Genomic DNA, 18273 nt, shown 5'->3' on the forward strand with positions numbered 1-18273 from the left:
GCCATAACCTGGTGGCAGCTCTGCAGCTCGGCAGCCTCACGCACGTGCCATGCCTGGCCCACGTCTTTAATTTGGTGGTTCAGCGCTTTCTGAAAAGCTACCCATGCTTGTCAGACCTGCTCGGAAAGGTGCGCCGTCTCTGCGCACATTTCCGCAAGTCCCACACGGACGCTGCCACCCTGTGCACCCTGCAACATCGGTTTCATCTGCCAGTGCACCGACTGCTGTGCGACGTGCCTACACGGTGGAACTCTACGCTCCACATGTTGGCCAGGCTCTATGAGCAGCGTAGAGCTATAGTGGAATACCAACTCCAACATGGGCGGCGCAGTGGGAGTCAGCCTCCTCAATTCTTTACAGAAGAGTGGGCCTGGTTGGCAGACATCTGCCAGGTCCTTGGAAACTTTGAGGAGTCTACCCAGATGGTGAGCGGCGATGCTACAATCATTAGTGTCACCATTCCTCTGCTATGCCTCTTGAGAAGTTCCCTGCAAACCATAAAGGCAGACGCTTTGCGCTCGGAAACAGAGCTGGGGGAAGACAGTATGTCGCTGGATAGTCAGAGCACCCTCCTGTCTATATCTCAGCGCGTTGAGGAGGAGGAGGAGGGGGAAGAGACAGCTTGGCCCACTGCTGAGGGTACCCATGCTGCTTGCCTGTCATCCTTTCAGCGTGTATGGCCTGAGGAGGAGGAGGAGGATCCTGAAAGTGATCTTCCTAGTGAGGACAGCCATGTGTCTGCTCGACCCACGGTATAAGGAGAACCTTTCCACTCTCATTCCCGAAGAGGAAAGGGGTTCCAGAATAATGCTATACCACAGGGCGCTGGTGGACAAACTGATGGTAAACTTCCCATCCGACAGCGCTAGTGGCAGAAGGCGCAGTTCCGAGGGCCAGGTAGCAGGTGAGGTGCAGAGATCAGGCAGCATGTACAGCGCAGGCAGGGGAACATTCTCCAAGGCCTTTGCCAGCTTTCTGGCTCCCCAGCAAGACTGTGTCACCGCTCCCCAGTCAAGGCTGAGTTGGCGGGAGCACTGTAAAAGGATGGTGAGGGAGTACGTAGCCGATCGCACGACCGTCCTCCATGACGCCTCTGCCCCCTACAACTATTGGGTGTCGAAGCTGGACACGTGGCCTGAACTCGCGCTGTATGCCCTAGAGGTGCTTGCTTGTCCTGCGGCTAGCGTCTTGTCAGAGAGGGTGTTTAGTGCAGCTGGGGGAATCATCACGGATAAGCGTACCCGCCTGTCAACCGACAGTGCCGACAGGCTTACACTCATCAAGATGAACAAAGCCTGGATTTCCCCAGACTTCTCTTCTTCACCAGCGGACAGCAGCGATACCTAAGCAATACGTAGGCTGCACCCGCGGATGGAAGCTACGTTCTCTCTCACCATCCAAAACGGGGACATTTCTGCTTCATCAATCTGTGTCTAATATTCCTCCTCCTCCTCCTGCTCCTCCTCCTCCTGCTCCTCCTCCTGAAACCTCACGTAATCACGCCGAACGGGCAATTTTTCTTAGGCCCACAAGGCTCACTCATATAATTTTTGTAAACAATTTTTATACGTTTCAACGCTCATTAAAGCGTTGAAACTTTCACCTCCACCAATTTGTATTTTAACTGGGCTGCCTCCAGGCCTAGTTAATAATCTTTAATAATAATCTTTATTTGTATAGCGCCAACATATTCCGCAGCGCTTACATAGACAGGGGGAATACAGAAAGACAAAATACAAACATTACAGAACCACGGTTACATATAGTAATCAGTTGATGGAAACAATAGGGGTGAGGGTCCTGCTCCAACGAGCTTACATACTCCAAGTAATGGGGTGATACAGAGGGTAAAGGGGCTGGAGATGTGCACAGTATGGCGAGGTGGAGAGTGAGCGATGCTATACACATAGACAATGGTCAGACATTTAGCCGTGTGACGGCAGAAACGGTGTGACTGCAGGAGCGGTTTATGATGGCTAGCAGGGATTGCAGTCAGTAGGTCAGGGAGCATGTTATCAGGCGGAGTACAGAGAGGTTTGTTTAGGGAATGCGGTATGCCTCCCTGAAGAGGTGCGTTTTTAGAGCACGCCTGAAGTTCTGCGAGTCCTGGATTGCTCGGGTAGCCTTTGGTAGTGCGTTCCAGAGGACCGGTGCTGCTCTGGAGAAGTCTTGGAGGCGGGAATGAGAAGTTCGAATTAAAGGGGCGCTCAGTCTGGTTTCATTAGCAGAGCGGAGAGCCCGGGCTGGTTGATGGATTGAGATGAGGGAGGCGATATAGGGTGGCGCTGTACTGTGGAGGGCTTTGTGGATGAAGGTAGCGAGTTTGAATTGAATTCTGTATTTAACGGGCAGCCAGTGCAGTGACCGGCACAGGACAGAGGCGTCCGAGTAGCGGCTGGACAGGAATATGAGCCTGGCTGCTGCATTCAGGATGGATTGGAGAGGGTAGAGTCTGGTACAGGGGAGGCCGATCAGCAACGAGTTGCAATAATCGAGCCGGGAGTGGATGAGGGCGACAATAAGCGTTTTTAACGTCTCCACAGTGAGAAAAGAGCGGATTCTTGCGATGTTCTTGAGGTGCAGCTGACATGTTCGGGCCAGAGATTGGATGTAGGGGGCAAAAGAGAGATCAGAGTCAAATATGACCCCAAGGCAGCGGGCGTGTTGTCTAGGAGTTATGGTGGCGCCACACACTGAGATGGAGATGTCAGGATGAGGTCGGTTAGTGGAGGGTGGAAATACCAGTAAGTCAGTTTTAGAGAGGTTTAGTTTTAGGTAGAGAGAGGACATGGTGTTAGAGACAGCGGACAGACAGTTAGTGATGTTTTGGAGGAAGGGTGCAGAGATGTCACGGGCAGAGGTGTATAGCTGGGTGTCATCAGCGTACAGGTGGTATTTGAGGCCAAAACTCCTGATGGTTTGTCCAATAGGGGCTGTGTAGATAGAGAAGAGAAGGGGGCCAAGGACCGAGCCCTGGGGGACCCCAACAGCAAGGGGAAGAGGAGGGGAGGTAGAGCCAGCAAAGGAGACACTGAAAGAGCGGTCAGATAGGTAAGAGGAGAACCAGGAGAGGGCAGTGTCCTTTAGGCCAATGGAGCGTAGCATACTGAGGAGGAGTTTGTGGTCAACAGTGTCAAACGCTGCAGAAAGGTCAAGGAGGATCAGTAGGGAGTAATCGCCCCTCGATTTGGCTGACAGTAGGTCATTGGATACCCTAGTAAGGGCAGTTTCTGTCGAGTGTTGAGGTCGGAAGCCAGACTGTAGGGGGTCTAGGAGAGAGTTCTCTGATAAATAGCTTACAAGGCGGGCTAGTTACAAATTAAGCCCCATTAACCAAAGCGATTAATGGGTTTCACCTGCCCTCTTGGTTGGGCATGGCCAATTTTTCTGATGTACATTAGTACTGTTGGTACACCAATTTTTTGGGGCCCTCGCCTACAGTGTAATCCAATTAATTTTTTGCCCACCTGCATTAAAGCTGACGTTACATCAGCTGTGCTGGGCACTGCAATGGGATATATCTATGTACCGCCGGTGGGTTCCACGGAGCCACCCATGCTGTGGGTCCACAGGGAGTTGTAACTGCATGTGTCCACTTCTAAAGAACCCCAGTCTGACTGGGGCATGCAGTGTGGGCCGAAGCCCACCTGCATTAAACATGACATTACCTCAGCTGTGATGGGCACTGCAATGGGATATATTTATGTACCGCCGGTGGCTTCCTGGCACCCACCCATGCTGTGGGTCCACACGGAGTTGTAACTGCATGTGTCCACTTCTAAAGAACCCCAGTCTGACTGGGGCATGCAGTGTGGGCCGAAGCCCACCTGCATTTAATCGGACGTTACCTCAGCTGTGATGGGCACTGCAATGGGATACATTTATGTACAGCCGGTGGGTTCCAGGGAGCTACCCATGCTGTGGGTGCACACGGAATTCCCATTGCGGAGTTGTACCTGCCTGTGACGATTTATAAAAAACCACGGTCTGACTGGGGCATGCAGACACCTTGACAGAATGAATAGTGTGTGGCACATAGGTTCCCCATTGCTATGCCCACGTGTGCAGCTCCTGATGGCGGTGGCACAGGATTATATTTCTCATTGCTTCTGTACAGCATTGTGGGCTATCGCCCCGCCCCTTTTAAAGAGGGTCGCTGCCTAGCCGTGCCAACCCTCTGCAGTGTGTGCCTGCGGTTCCTCCTCATGGCAGACGCACTTATAAATAGACATGAAGGTGGTGTGGCATGAGTGCAGCTGAAGGCTGCGCAGGGACACTTTGCTGTGCGCTGTGGACACTGCGTCGTGCGGGGGGGAGGGGGTTGGGCAGCATGTAACCCAGGAGAAGTGGCAGCGGAGTGCCATGCAGGCAGTGATTGTGCTTTGTTGGAGGTAGTGTGGTGCTTAGCTAAGGTATGCATTGCTAATGAGGGCTTTTCAGAAGTAAAAATTGTTGGGAGGGGGGGGGGCACTCTTGCCGCTATTGTGGCTTAAAAGTGGGACCTGTGAACTTGAGATGCAGCCCAACATGTAGCCCCTCGCCTGCCCTATCCGTTGCTGTGTCGTTCCCATCACTTTCTTGAATTGCCCAGATTTTCACAAATGGAAACCTTAGCGAGCATCGGCGAAATACAAAAATGCTCGGGTCGCCCATTGACTTCAATGGGGTTCGTTACTCGAAACGAACCCTCGAGCATCGCGAAAATTTCGTCCCGAGTAACGAGCACCCGAACATTTTGCTGCTCGCTCATCTCTAAATCCAGCCTAACAAAGTATCACATTATTAATCCCCCAGTGAATTCTGTTAGAAAAAAAAAAACGCAATCCCTGAATTCTGCTTTTCTGTGGTCACCCCATCTCCAAGAAAAATTGAATAGAAAGCAACCAAAAATAGTCCTATGCGCCCCAAAATAGTACAAATAAAAAATACAAGTTGCCCCACAAAACACGAGCCCTCATGGAGCTTAAAGAAAGAGCTATGGTTTTTCGAAAGTGGAAAAAACAGAATGTGACCCGGACACAGGAGTGGCAATCACCTTCCTCATGAAGGGGTTAAGGACCTCTAGTGCATACGAGATGCTCATTTTGGAATTGATTCGTATTCATTTTGATCTTTACAACCTGCACTTTTCGGTCCTGTAAAAAAACAGAAGTCAAACATTGCCATATTTTTCCATTATTAAATTCAGTGGAAACCCAAGTCAGTGCCTTACGACAGAGGAAAGAAGGGGGGGGGGGAGAGCGAATGGGGCTTTGGCAGTAAAACATGGAGGGAAGTGGAAAATAACATAAATGGGGGTTAGCCAGATGAGAAGATGGATATTGGCCGTTTGGGTAGGAAACCTGATCACATACGTATGCCATCTGGTTTAAAGAAGCTTAGATCAGGGGTGTCCAAACCGCGGGCCAGGATGGCCATGGATGCGGGCCAATGGGGAGGTGGCTCCGCACCGGCTAAATCTGGAGGCGGCAGCCATTGGTGCTACCTGGAAGTGGCAGGCTGTGAGCTTCTACTCAAGTCCAGCTCATACAGAGGACGCGGCTTCGGGCGGCACCCGCAGTCAGAGTCCAGCAGGCAGCCACCCAATATCAAGGAGAGGACAAGAGACGGTGGTCTCATCGTGGTCAGCTGACACAGTCTCCCCCTCCCCTAGTGACAGAAATGGACCCGTGACGGCGAACTGCATGTGAGCTTGGACAGGTTGCCATGCTTGCAGAAGCAGTCACTGACTTTAGGGGCTGTAGGCCGGGGTTGTTTGGAGGATTACGGGGGTTGTGTGGAGGATAATAGTGTTTGTGTATTTAACTTGTGGCTTAGGACTTCTGCTGTGGCCCAGAGATGACAAAAGTTTGGCGACGCCTGGGTTATCCGGTAAAGAGAACATTCATGTATGTACAAAGCTGGCAGTTGGGAAGATTGGATCCAAGTTCATCTTATTCTCTTACACACTATCCTACCCCAATTAATTGGACACCAAGAATCAAAAGTAGTATTTATTTCTATGTTACCACTTAGTGAGGCTCCTTTGGCCCTAATGACACTGGATACTTTGCGGCATACTTTCTACCAACGTCTGATACACTTCAGCTGGTATTTCCCTCCATTCATCCTGCAAACATCTGCCGCATTCTCATAAAGATTATGGCCGCTGTTCATATTTCCTGCCTCAACGTTCCAGTTTGCCTCAAAGATATCCATGCCAAGAAAACACATTGGGAATGGTCAGCAATACTGCCAACAAGACAACGTACCTTGTCACAAATGCAGAGTATTGCCACATGGGCAGGAGCACATTGTCTAGAATGTCAGGGTACACCTCCGTGTTCATGGTTCTTGTCACTACAACCAACGGCCTGAAACCATGTCATGTAAAACATCCCCAGACCTAACGGAGTCTCTGCCACACTTAGCTGGGTGTGGAGGATCCAACAGTAATGGCCATCCACTGTGAAGATGGAGTAGTGCGATTCGTCACTTATAGAACATTCTTCCATTGCTTAACTGTCCAATGACGACGCTTCTGGCACCATTGTAGACAGGCCGATACATTGTATTTCATGATGGGCGGCTTATGCACAGCGGCATAATCCGTATAGCCAATAGCGTGCAGCTCCTATCACAAACTATGGCTGACACCTCCGAAGGTCGGCATCTTACGTAGCATGGTTTAGGACATAGAACCTGCTAAGCCCCAATCCATTCTGAGAGGGGTGTCTAAATACTTTTGGAAGGATCGTGTATGGCATCATCATCCAGGTTCCATCATCGTACTGCTCTCCTTCCTCCCTCACCTTTCGGGTTTATATATCCACAGAAGGGAATATTCCTGAAACACAGTTGCTAGAAGCGGTCCCTGACCTCCAAAATGAACATATACCGTGTTTCCCCGAAAATAAGACAGTGTCTTAAACCTTTTTGAACAAAAATGAATATAACCTTTTTACATGTATAGCTGCCTGGACACTATTTAAATTGACTTTTTTAATTAACTGTTAGCAGGGCTTAATTTTGGAGTAGGGCTTATATTTCAAATCATCCTCAAAAAGCCTGAAAAATCATTTTGCATCCTCAAAAATTCTGGAAAATCATGCTATGTCTTATTTTCAGGGTATGTCTTATTTTTAGGGAAACAGGGTATTAGTGTATGACAACAGGATCTAGCGGGAGGATATACTGGGCAGCAGTTCGTAGCGTTGATGTGCTGGAAGTAGTAAAAATGGTCATAAGAGAGGACTCTGATGAGTCTAAATTGTGATGTCTACAAGACTGGGTCAACATCTCCAGAATAGCAGGTCTTATGCGGGCAGTGGTTAGTACCTACCATCTGTGGTCCAAGGAAGGACAACCAGGAAAATAGCTGGTGCCGACTAAGACTAATCTATCCGGTCCGATCCCACCGAGGAGCTACTGGAGCATAAATTGCTGAAAATACAGACGTGTGCCTCAGACTATTTGTGCGGGTAACAGATGGGACTAGTTACATGAAATGTTATTTCCACCTTAAGAACCAATCCTTTATTTCTCCAGTCTTTCCAACTGAGGGGGGGGGGGGGGGGGGGGGGGGTAGGATGGAAGAGCCAGCAGCAGGAGCTGAGCTCCCACCCCTTTTTTGCCTCCTCTCCACCCCTTCTCCGCCTCTCTGCGCTATTTGCAATGAAAGGGGGCGGGACAATGTTCCAAGAATTAGCACCCCCCCAAACCCACCTCTATCTATTGCAAATAGTGCAGAGGGGCGGAGAGGGGGCAGAGAGGGGGCAGGAGCTTAGAGCACTGCTCCTGGCTCTTCCAGCCTCCCCCCTGCAGAGAGAGACGCCATATATCGGCTAGGCGTGAAAACTGAGCCTATATACGTTCGTCTGAATCCAGCCTAAGCCTGTATTTACATGGGCGAGTATTCAGTGTAAGTTTTGCGCATTGCAAGACACACAGAAACAGACGTCATGGTCTACTTATGCAATACTATTTTTACGCACGTGAAAAGTCACATGTTCGGTAACGCAATGTGATTTTCTCAGAAATCGCATTACATAGAAACCCTTAAATTCTACATATGCGATCTCACTGGATTCCTCGAGCAGAGATCACGCACATGCATGTAAATGCAGCCTACTGTGAAGCAAGTTTGCAAATCTGTGTCACTGATCCCTTCCCACCTCATAATATAAATGTAATGAGTAAAGGGTCTTTTAAAAAGGGGTTGCATCAGGTTATGAAGATACCCCAACCCTGCGATTAGGGGATGAACGACAGTGCCGGAGATTACCGAGTTCAAGTGCTTTGGCAATCTCTAGTGCTGTCAGTGGAGTGAATGGAGCAGCAGCGCGCCTGTGCAACCGCTAATTCATTTACTCAGGATCACTGAGGGTCACAGTGGTCAGACCCCAACTGATCATAAAGGCATCCCCTGTCCAAAGTATAGGGGATAACGGTATAACTTGGCACAACCCCTTTAACACAATCACTGGCAGAGACCTCCTCCTATCACGTCATGGACCAACCATAATGCAAGATGATAATACACTGCAATACAGAAGAAATAGCAGCATAGTAACTGGGCGATCATAAGATCACATGTCCAAGTACCCTTCAGGTGCATACAGAGAAACAAAAAGCGGGGGGGGAAGAGCACGTTTATTCCACATTTGTTTTTGAGTGAAGAAAGTTGCATGTTTGGCATTGCTGGATCCATAGCAGCCCATAGAATAAAATAAAAAAACAAAAAAACAAAAAACGAAACTGTATTTGTTCATTCCACATCCCAGAAGAAATGAAATAAAGTGATCCAAAAAAAAAAAAAAAAAAAGTCATACGTACCTCAAAAATGGTACCACTAGAAACTAGAGGAACTAAAAAGAGGAACGACACCTGAGCAGCCTCTGATTGGTTACAGTGGTCACATGACAGTTGTTCCAAAACAAAAACCAGGAGGACCGGGGGGCTGCAGTGCTGGATCACCAGGGACTAGATTTTATTGTTTTTACACATTTGGATCTATGTTTAAATACATTTCTATAATCCTTGGACAAACCCTTTAAAAAGCCATGGAGGTGGTGGTGGTGGGGGGGGAATAAATTCTTCAATATGGAAAAGGCCCATGTGGGCGTATACCAGCCAGGCGACGATACACAAAGTCCCAGCGATGCGGCATGTTTAAATAGAATTTATTAAGACATTCAGCTATGTCTGTCAGTCCTACATCCAAATGTACCACTAAAAAAAAGAGCAAATGAAACAGTTCTCTAAAATAAAAGTCACATCAGTGAGATCGACGGCGCAACCTCCCTGTACAGCCAATGTATACTAGTATAAATTAATGCTTTTTCCATTTTTATATCAAAATTCACATAAAAAAATGTTGTTTTTTTTCTTTTTTCATTTTTTTTTCTTCCATCTAAAGCCATAATCAAATGTAAAAATTGTAACACAACTGGGCAAAAATAAAAAACAGGAAAAAAAAACAAACTGAAAAACCAAAGCAAAAAACGATCATCATAGTGCTAGCTCTACCGATAGCCTTACGATGGCATTTGCCCAATTTGATCGTACACAGGAGGTGTACTCATTTCCAAAAAGTGCAAATATCGCCATTGTTTAACACTGTATTGTTTTATAAATAGACTGCAGAAACCTGATTCGCACGCCCCTTTTCCGTGTAGCAAAGCTCATCCCATAGTCACATGATCACCTGAGCTCCGCCTATACTTCATATAGGGGCCGAACAGAACTGCAATGCAATACTATTAGAAAAAAAAAACAATTTGCAGGGTCCATCATTTAAAATTCCAGTGACGCCCCCAATTTTCTTTTTACCCCTCCCTTTTTCCCAGATTGTGTATATTTTGAGTGCGAGCAAGTGAGCATGCAAGCGTGCAGCCTCCCTTTTTTCACACCAGCAGAGTCAACCTTCCCCCATGCTTTTAGGCAATTCTCAAAAAGCAAAAAAAACAACGATTTGTTGTTGTCTGTGTAAACGTTGATGGTCTTAAATCCCGAAATTCTATTTCAGAAATTTGAGAATGAAAACTACAAAAAAAAATAAAATAAAATAAAAATTACATAAAAAAAAAAACAAAAAAAAAACTTTAATCCATCGTGGGAAGCACCCGCCAGCATAAGCAGTACTGTGTCCATTGGCAGTGGCTGGCAGCAGTTGGGAGGGATTATTCCGTTATCTTCTTTTGATACTGAAACATTAGGAAAAAATTTTAAAAAAAATTGCACATGGGAAAAAAGTTTAAAAAACAAAAAACAAAAAAAACTTTGCATACGCTTTGATGAGTGTCAGTGCTAAAGTCCTCACGCCCTCTCTGGGATCTGCAGAATGCCGCGTGTGGCAGGGATGGGATTTGGCTTGGAAATGACAAGTCGCAGCAAGCGGAAAGAACAATCAGATCCCCCCACAGACCACACTGCCTTGGGAAGAGCACTTCGCTCTGAAGTCCTCAGTTTGTACAGCATCCGAAAAGCTCCCAAGATCCGCCCTACTATCAAGTTCCCCCGTGTCTTTATGTAGAGCGGCCTCTGGAGGTTCTGCATGAGTCTCTGTGGGTTCTGTGGACTGAGTGTCTCTGCTCTGCGCAGACTCTGTGCTGCTCTGCTCGGGATTGTTTCCTGCAGGGACAGCATTGCCTTCTACTCCCCTAGATACATTTGCAGGTTGAGGATTGGGTACGCTGGCGTCAGGCGCAGGGTTGACGGTAGTTCCGGACTCCGCCCCTGGCTGCTGAGACAGAGATTTTAACTGGCAGTGACACAAGGGACAAGACTCTTGCACGTACAGCCACTTCTTAAGGCATCCAGCGTGGAAAAAATGGCTGCAAGGAGTCATGACGGCGGAATTCATGTCCTGCAAAGACAAAACAAAATATATGAGACCTTCATTAGTCAGGAGATTAAATAAATAGGGGAGAAATGTCCACAAATTCATTAAAAGGGGTGATCCAGGGGGGGCAAAATGCTTACCCGATCCAGCATCTTTATTTGTGGCGACAGAGCTCCCTCCACATTCCCAGCATCGGGGATGTCATTGTAGGGGCCTGACTATCACCTTATTACATTAAAGGGGTTGCAGCGTTACTGGACAACATCCCTTTAATAGGGCTGTCTGCACTAAAATAAGCTGAACATTACTTACCCCTCCGCTACTGCTGGGATCCAGCGCTGCAGTCTCGCTATGGTCTGGGTGGTTGTTGTGACAGCGGCCATCACTGGAAGTCATGTGATCGCTGCAGCATCAACGCTCATCCTCCTGAGCACTGCGATACCAGGAGTTCAGGAACGTGACACTGCAGCCTTTGATTGGCTGCAGCAGGGAGGGGGAGGTTTGTCACCCAACTCCCGTTTACATCCACTGTCACAACAACCAACCAGACCACAGCGGGACTGCAGCACTGGATCCTGACAGTGAAGAGGCGAGTACCGCATTATTTTACAACAGACAGCTTGTTAGTGGATGTTCTCCGGCCCCCTTCACTGTCACAGAATTAGTGATTGAAATGAGCCAACGGCCCCTACGATGAAGTCACTGTTGAAGGGAAGATGGAAGAAGCCCTATACCACATAACCCAGTGTCATAAATGGGCCAGAAGTAAAAATACTAGTACTGCTGGACCATGCAAGTAGTTCCACCTCCATGGATAAGCGTTTATTCCCACAGTCAAATTTAAATGCCCAAATCTGATACTGATAGATCCCTTAGGCCTCCCTCACACAGGGCGTTTTATACAGCGTTTAGTGCTGCCTTTTCAGCCCAGCGCTAAACGCTGTACAACACTCCCATTCATTTCAATGGGGCTGCTCACACAGGGCTGAAAACGCAGCGCCTTCCAACGCTGCGCTTTGACAGCGATGCAAGTTCTATTTTTGGGCGTTTTCAGACCTGCGTCGCCCATTAAAATGAATGGGCAGCGGTTTTAGCACTACTGAAAACGCGGCAACACTTGGTGCCACGTTTTTGGCAGCGTTAACCGCTCGCCGATTTTCGGGGTGAGGGCTTGCAATAGAAGCCCTACCCCGAAAATCAGTCCCAGCTAGGTAGACAGAAAAAAAGAAAGTTAATACTCACCTAGCCGCTGCAGTCCGGGTCACGGCCGCTGGTCTCGGCCGCTGATCCGGGCTTCTCCAACACTCCCAAGTCTATTGCTGGAGGGCAGGTTTGAGAACCCCGCCTCCGGCAAGAGAGTGCTGTGATTGGGCATCGAGCGTGCCGATAACCAATCACAGCCCTTCATTGACTGTCTCAGCCAATCAGCGCGGGAAAACTCTGATTGGCTGAGACAGTCAATGAAGGGCTGTGATTGGGCATCGAGCAAGCACCGACAACCAATCATAGCACTCTATTGCTGGAGGCAGGGTTCTCATACCTGGCCTCCGGCAATAGACTTGGGAGTGCCGAGGAAGCCCGGATCAGCAGCAAAGACTAGCGGCTGCGACCCGGACTGCAGCGGCTAGGTGAGTATTACTTTTTTTTTTTCCAGCATTCTTGGCTGCGTTTTCAGCCAAGCTGAAAACGCAGCCAAAACGCTGGCATAAAGTATGCCAGCGCTGTTAAAAAGGGTGCGGAATCTGCAGTAACGCAGCGTTGCAAAACGCTGCGTTTCTGCAAACGCCCTGTGTGAGGGAGGCCTTAGGGTGGTTTCACATCTGCAGCGAAACCTCCATCCAGAGCTCCGTCACAGATGCAGCGAAAAATACCGTCCAAAAGCCGGCAACCTAGGCGGAAAGAGGACGGATCCCACTATAGTCAAATGGGTCCGACGGTGCTGTACAGTTTCGTCCAGAGACCGAACCGTTCGGCCTCAGGGATTTCTCTATCCTGCTTCCTGAACGGAGCCAGAAAGCAGGATTCCCAGTGCAGATGTGAAAGCACTAGAGATGAGCGAGTACTGCCTTACGCGAGTACCTGCCCGCTCGTCTCTAAAGATTCGGGTGTCGGCGGGGAAAAGCGGTGAGTTGCGGGAGTGAGCGGGGAGGAGCGGGGGGGGGGGGGGGGGGGGGGAGAGAGATCTCGCCCCCCTGTTCCTCCCCCACCGCTCCCCGCCAGCACCCGAATCTTTAGAGACGAGTGGGGAGATACTCGGCTAAGGCACTACTCGCTCGAGTAGTTTGCCTTAGCGAGTATGCTTGCTCATCTCTAGAAAGCACCCTTGCACATTAAAGTCAACGTGTGTATTCACAGGTGTGACTTTTCACTGACTGATGGTCCCTGTAAAAAAGAGAAAAGAAAAAAAAAATTTGCAGACCAGAGTCGCCCATTCAAAACAAACAGAACACAAAAAAACAAAGACCACACTTACCCTGTGGATGGGAGGCATTTTTATGTGAAGACAGCCTGGCATCACTGCGGGGATGAAGGGAATTCCCCGCTGCGACTGTCACAGCTGCAGCGGAGGATCATGGAGTTCTCGCATTGCTTTCAACGGGGCCGTCGTGGAAGACAAGGGGGCTGCGCTGCGAGATCTCGCACTTAGGACTCATGTCCACGGGGAAAATCAGGCCCGCTACGGATTCTACATGGAGAATCCGTAGTGGGTCCCTCCTGTCCCGTGGACATCCGCCCGGCCGAAGAAAGAAGATCCGGCCGTAAAGAAGAGAAGACCTGCCCGGTCCGCTGCAGGCAAGTTAATTCTTATTTTAGGTCTCCCGCGGATCCGGACGGCTTCCATAGGCTTCAATAGAAGACTGCGGGAGCCGTCCCCGCGGGAGACCCGCACGAAAATGGAGCATAGTCCAGATTTTTTCATGCTCCTTTTTTTTTTTTTAATTCCCTTTTATTGACCATCCGCGGGTATTTATCTACCCCGAGGGTGGTCAATGCATCCCTATGGGATGCGGATCCGCATGCGGGTGATTCGCTGCGGATTTTAAATCCTATTTTGCCTGTGGACATGAGGCCTTAGATAGGACATGGCAGTCCCATGCAGGAAAACATTACGAATGTGTATGAACCCATTCAAAACAATGGGGTTCCTGTTGATGCAAGATTTTTTTGGCTCGCTACGCACAAATCTGGCAGTGTGAAGGCGCCCTAAGGGTTTTGGGTATACTACAGAGACCTTTTCTTCTGGAAACCAGTGGTGGTACAAAATCGACTACTTTATAATAACAGAATATGGTAGTCTATAGGCAGACTATAGTCAGACACCCACCTGGTAGCATATAGAACAGATGTCGTTGTGTTGCTCCAGCTGTTCATTGGTAGCAATGGGTAAAGACTTGATTTTATTTACTGCATCCCTGCGCAAAAGAAAGCTCTTCCATCCGAGCTGTGCCCGCAGCCAGACATTATAGTAAGAGTGGATGAAGATGATCATGGATCCCATTACGGTCCACTCTCCAAAAACAGTCTCAGAGACCCCGTATGCTACCACGCACAGAGCCACCAGGAATTCCAGCAGGCGATAAGTGCCATTCACATAATAAATGACGTCATCCATATTTTCAACCGGCTCCTTGCGAAACTCCTCAATCATAAACAGAACGTAGACGAAGAGGGTGCCCAGTACCTGAGAGGGGAGAGTGAAGGGTTAATATACTCAAGACTTCGGCTGAACTTTGTCTTGTGTTACTGCGCTCTTGTGACATGTCTGAAGAACTCCGCGCAAAATATTCCTACAATGCAATTCTCCAAGAAACTCCGATGACGCAAGTAAAAGCTGCTCCTGAGCAATACAGCAGAGTCTCGAGTAGGTTCCTTTTTTCTATGTTTGATATTACAGGAATCTGTTCGCAAGTCGAACAAATGGTTGTATGGAGGGGATTGCGGGTGGATCCCGCTCCATACAACATCGGGTGCTGGCTGTTCTTACAGCGGGCACCCGGCGGCAGCAGTTCCGACGAGCCGCGCTGCTTGTCAGGACTGTTAACACTTTAAATACTGCTCTGACAGCGGTATTTAAAGTGTTAACAGTTCTGACGAGTGGCGCGGCTCGTCGGAACTGCTGCCGCCGGGTGCCCGCTGTAAGAAACAGCCGGCACCCGACGTTCAGGGGGCCCGTACAGCGTCCCACAATGAGATCGCGGGACGCTGTGCGGTTGCTAGGCAGCCGGGGACCTCCTGAAAGGCCCCAGGGCTGCCTATGCAGAGTGCCCATCAAGCGCACGGCTTGATAGGCGCTCTGCATAGACAGCCCTAGGGCCTTTCAGAAGGCCCCCGGCTGCCTAGCAACCGCGATCTGACCGGACAGGCTTCTATCAGGCTTGATAGAAGCTTATCCGGTCCCTGCACAGTATGATGTAATGCCATAGCATGACATCATACTGTGCCAGAGCATGACATCATACTGTGCCAGAGCATTACATCATACTGTGCCAGAGCATTACATCATACTGTGCCAGAGCATTACATCATACTGTGCAGGACAGATAGTTCGTATCTTGCGAAATTCGTAAGTCGAATGTTCGCAAGTAGGGGACTATCTGTATAGAAGCAGTCCTTCAGCAGTGAGGACACTAGCTTGCACACAGAAACGCGTTAACAACCCCCCCCCCCCCCCTTCCTTCATGCTGTACATGTATGTCATGGTAGGCAAATAGTTAACGCAAAATGACATCCATGTACAGCTCATGGGTAGCACAGGCTCAGAAGATAAAGCTGAAGCCAGCTGTAAGCCAGGTCCCATTGCAGTAGCCTGGGCATAACTTCAATTCCTTACAAGCCACAATCAATGTTGACCGCAGCATGTACAGATTACTGTGAGGAAGCCCCCTCTGTGGTATCTTCAGCCCTCCACCAATCAATCATGGACGACCGATGGGTTGCCACGGCTGGTACTGTGAAAGAAGAGTTTAACTGCAGTACAGAAGTGTATTATCCGTTTGATCACAGACTGCAGTCTCCAGCGGGGACATAAAAATGGTGAAATATTGGGGGGGGGCTTTCTTGTCTGTAACCCTCAAAAAATAGTAAATGGTAGCTACAGAAGCCACAAACATATAAAGCTGCATTGATGCAAGGTCATTCCGTAGAGCCGGCATGCTGCAGCAGAGTCCTTCGATGCCATTACCTGCAGGGAAGTGAGGATACTACTGGATATGATAATCAGGAGCCAGAAATCCATGTGGAAGAACTGACAGATCATGTATGCCATGTAGGAAGGGAAAACCAGCAGAAACAAGCAGAGGCTGACCGCTCGGAAATGCTTCCACAGACTCCTGCAGGACAAGAAATACACAATGTGTGACTCCCCGTTGGGACCCGCCGGGCATTAGCAGATGTTACCACCACCTACTTGTCTCGAGAAGCTCCCAGAGCCAGAACAATGGGATCAGCGATCTCCAGCATAGACTGCAGGATGGAGGCCACCACTATGAACAGGATGATGCTCAGGAGGAAGGCACGATGGACCACTTGTAGCTCAATCAGCCCTGTCTGTACAGCCAGGATCAGCAGAGTCACTCCTTCAGTCATTCCCCTGGAAAGAAAGAAGCCATAAACCGCCATGAAGACATTCGCAGCGATTACCTCGATACATTTCTTATGGACACGCTGTAGGAGAAGCTCACCTGTTCATCACAGGGTCATTCATAAACGCACGATACCCTTGAAGATAAAACTTGCAGAGGGTCAGCACGCCAAGAGCCACGAAGGAGACGGTGAAGACCAGACCGAGGAGCGAGTAAGGCGTGCTGCAGCACTCGGCGACACTGTCAGAGCAAAACAAAAGGAAGGCTGACGTGAAGAAGAGGTTCCAGTCTGTTTTTACCTTTGTGCAACTTTCTACTAAAAACTTTTCAGCTTCTCACCATTTAAGATCTCAAGTCAGTGAAATGCAACATTTACATGCAGAAGCTGAAAACCGAAGTAGAAAAGAGGTGCCGCAGCAGGGAGTGCTACGAATGTATCCAGTCTACTGCAGACAGTCCTGCACCGATACACTGCAGCAAGTCATCAGGACTGTGGATATTTGTGCGGTGGGTCGCCTACAGTCTAATGTATTGTAAAACTTGTGAGAGCATTGAGAGAAAGCGCATCAATTCTGCCATTGTTTAATTTTTTTTCCACTACAGCGTCCATCATACAGCATAAGTGACAGATTTTTTTTTCTGCGGTTCGGTAGGATTACATGGATACCAAAAATTATAATTTTTTTTTTTAGGTTTTTCCCACATTTGCGCAATAAAACCCCCTTTTTAAAAAATGTATAATTATTTTTGCATGGTTGTATTCAAAGTCGCATGTTTCTTGCGCCATGAGCAGTAGTTTTTTATTTGTACCATTTTGGGGTACATACAGCTTCTCCGATCGTGTTTATTGTACTTTTGGGGAGGCAAAATGAATTTAAAAAAAAACAACATTTTGCCTGTATTTTTTTTTTTTACTTTTTGCTGTGCAGGATAATTAGTGTGCTTTAATCATAGTACAGTTTGTTACGGACACGATGATACCAAATATGTGTGTGGGGGGGGGGGGGTTCTTACTTTTTTTCCATACAAATAGGGGCAATTAGCAAAAGGGGGGGGAAGGGGGGCTTTATTTATATTTTAAACACTATTTCTTTTTTTTTTTTTTTACACTGTTTGTGTCCCTGAAGGGCAGTTGATCCATAGCAGCTATGATAAGACATTGCAGGACTTATGTACTGCGATACCTTATCGCTTGTAATGGCAATTATAGGCAACGGCAAAGCAGGACACTTGTAGCCAACGTCCTGTCGGCCCTCCGCGATTACACCGCGGGGGTCTGATGACGTCACATAGGGGGCACGCTCCCTCTGTGAACCCTTTACATAGATCGCAGCATGAAAGGGGTTAGCAGCGGGGTCCACTGTCCTTATGCACCCCTGCTGTTGCAGACGGAGGCTGGCTATTGGTAACAGCCAGGTCCCGCTGCCAGATAGTGCGGGATCTCTTCCGATCTCACACTATCCATATCACATTAGGTTTTGTCTTTCTGCGTTAAGTACCCTGCTGCAATGTTGTAACCTTACGTCCTGTGGCGTGAAGGGGTTAAAGGCCATTTACACGGGACAATTACACATTAAAACGAATGAAAATGCGCGATAATCGTTACGTATAAATGCAAAAACATTATTCTCCATAACTTTCTGGTAATCCCTCACTTTCAACCGGCATAAAAACCATCGCTGGATCACATCGCTGCGCGATAACACTCCCCGCATCACATAGAACGGGAAGGACTGGGTAAGAAGCCAGCGGTGATTTCTGCCTGAGTGGGGACATCGGCGCTCGTGCGGTCGTTTAGCCGACAATTTTACCATGTAAACCCAGCCCCGGCCTGTGGGACCGCCCCATTCACTGACAATAAAAACAAAA

The 18273-nt window shown here is 48.5% G+C and overlaps 1 protein-coding gene across 1 annotated transcript in view; it reads right to left on the bottom strand.

Moving 5' to 3' along the window:
- Nucleotides 1-9145: 9145 nt before the first annotated feature.
- The window catches only part of RNF145 (ring finger protein 145), a 36896-nt gene continuing 27768 nt past the window's right edge, over nt 9146-18273 (bottom strand). The window contains exons 7-11 of the mRNA XM_066590479.1: nt 16504-16644; nt 16230-16412; nt 16005-16152; nt 14148-14504; nt 9146-10846 (exon numbers count right to left, since the gene is read on the bottom strand). Coding sequence (XP_066446576.1) covers nt 10388-10846; nt 14148-14504; nt 16005-16152; nt 16230-16412; nt 16504-16644 — 1288 coding nt within the window. The 3' untranslated portion in view covers nt 9146-10387. The remainder of the gene's footprint in view (nt 10847-14147; nt 14505-16004; nt 16153-16229; nt 16413-16503; nt 16645-18273) is intronic.

This window comes from Eleutherodactylus coqui, chromosome 2 (genome assembly GCF_035609145.1).
Source record: "Eleutherodactylus coqui strain aEleCoq1 chromosome 2, aEleCoq1.hap1, whole genome shotgun sequence".
Taxonomy (NCBI): domain Eukaryota; kingdom Metazoa; phylum Chordata; class Amphibia; order Anura; family Eleutherodactylidae; genus Eleutherodactylus; species Eleutherodactylus coqui.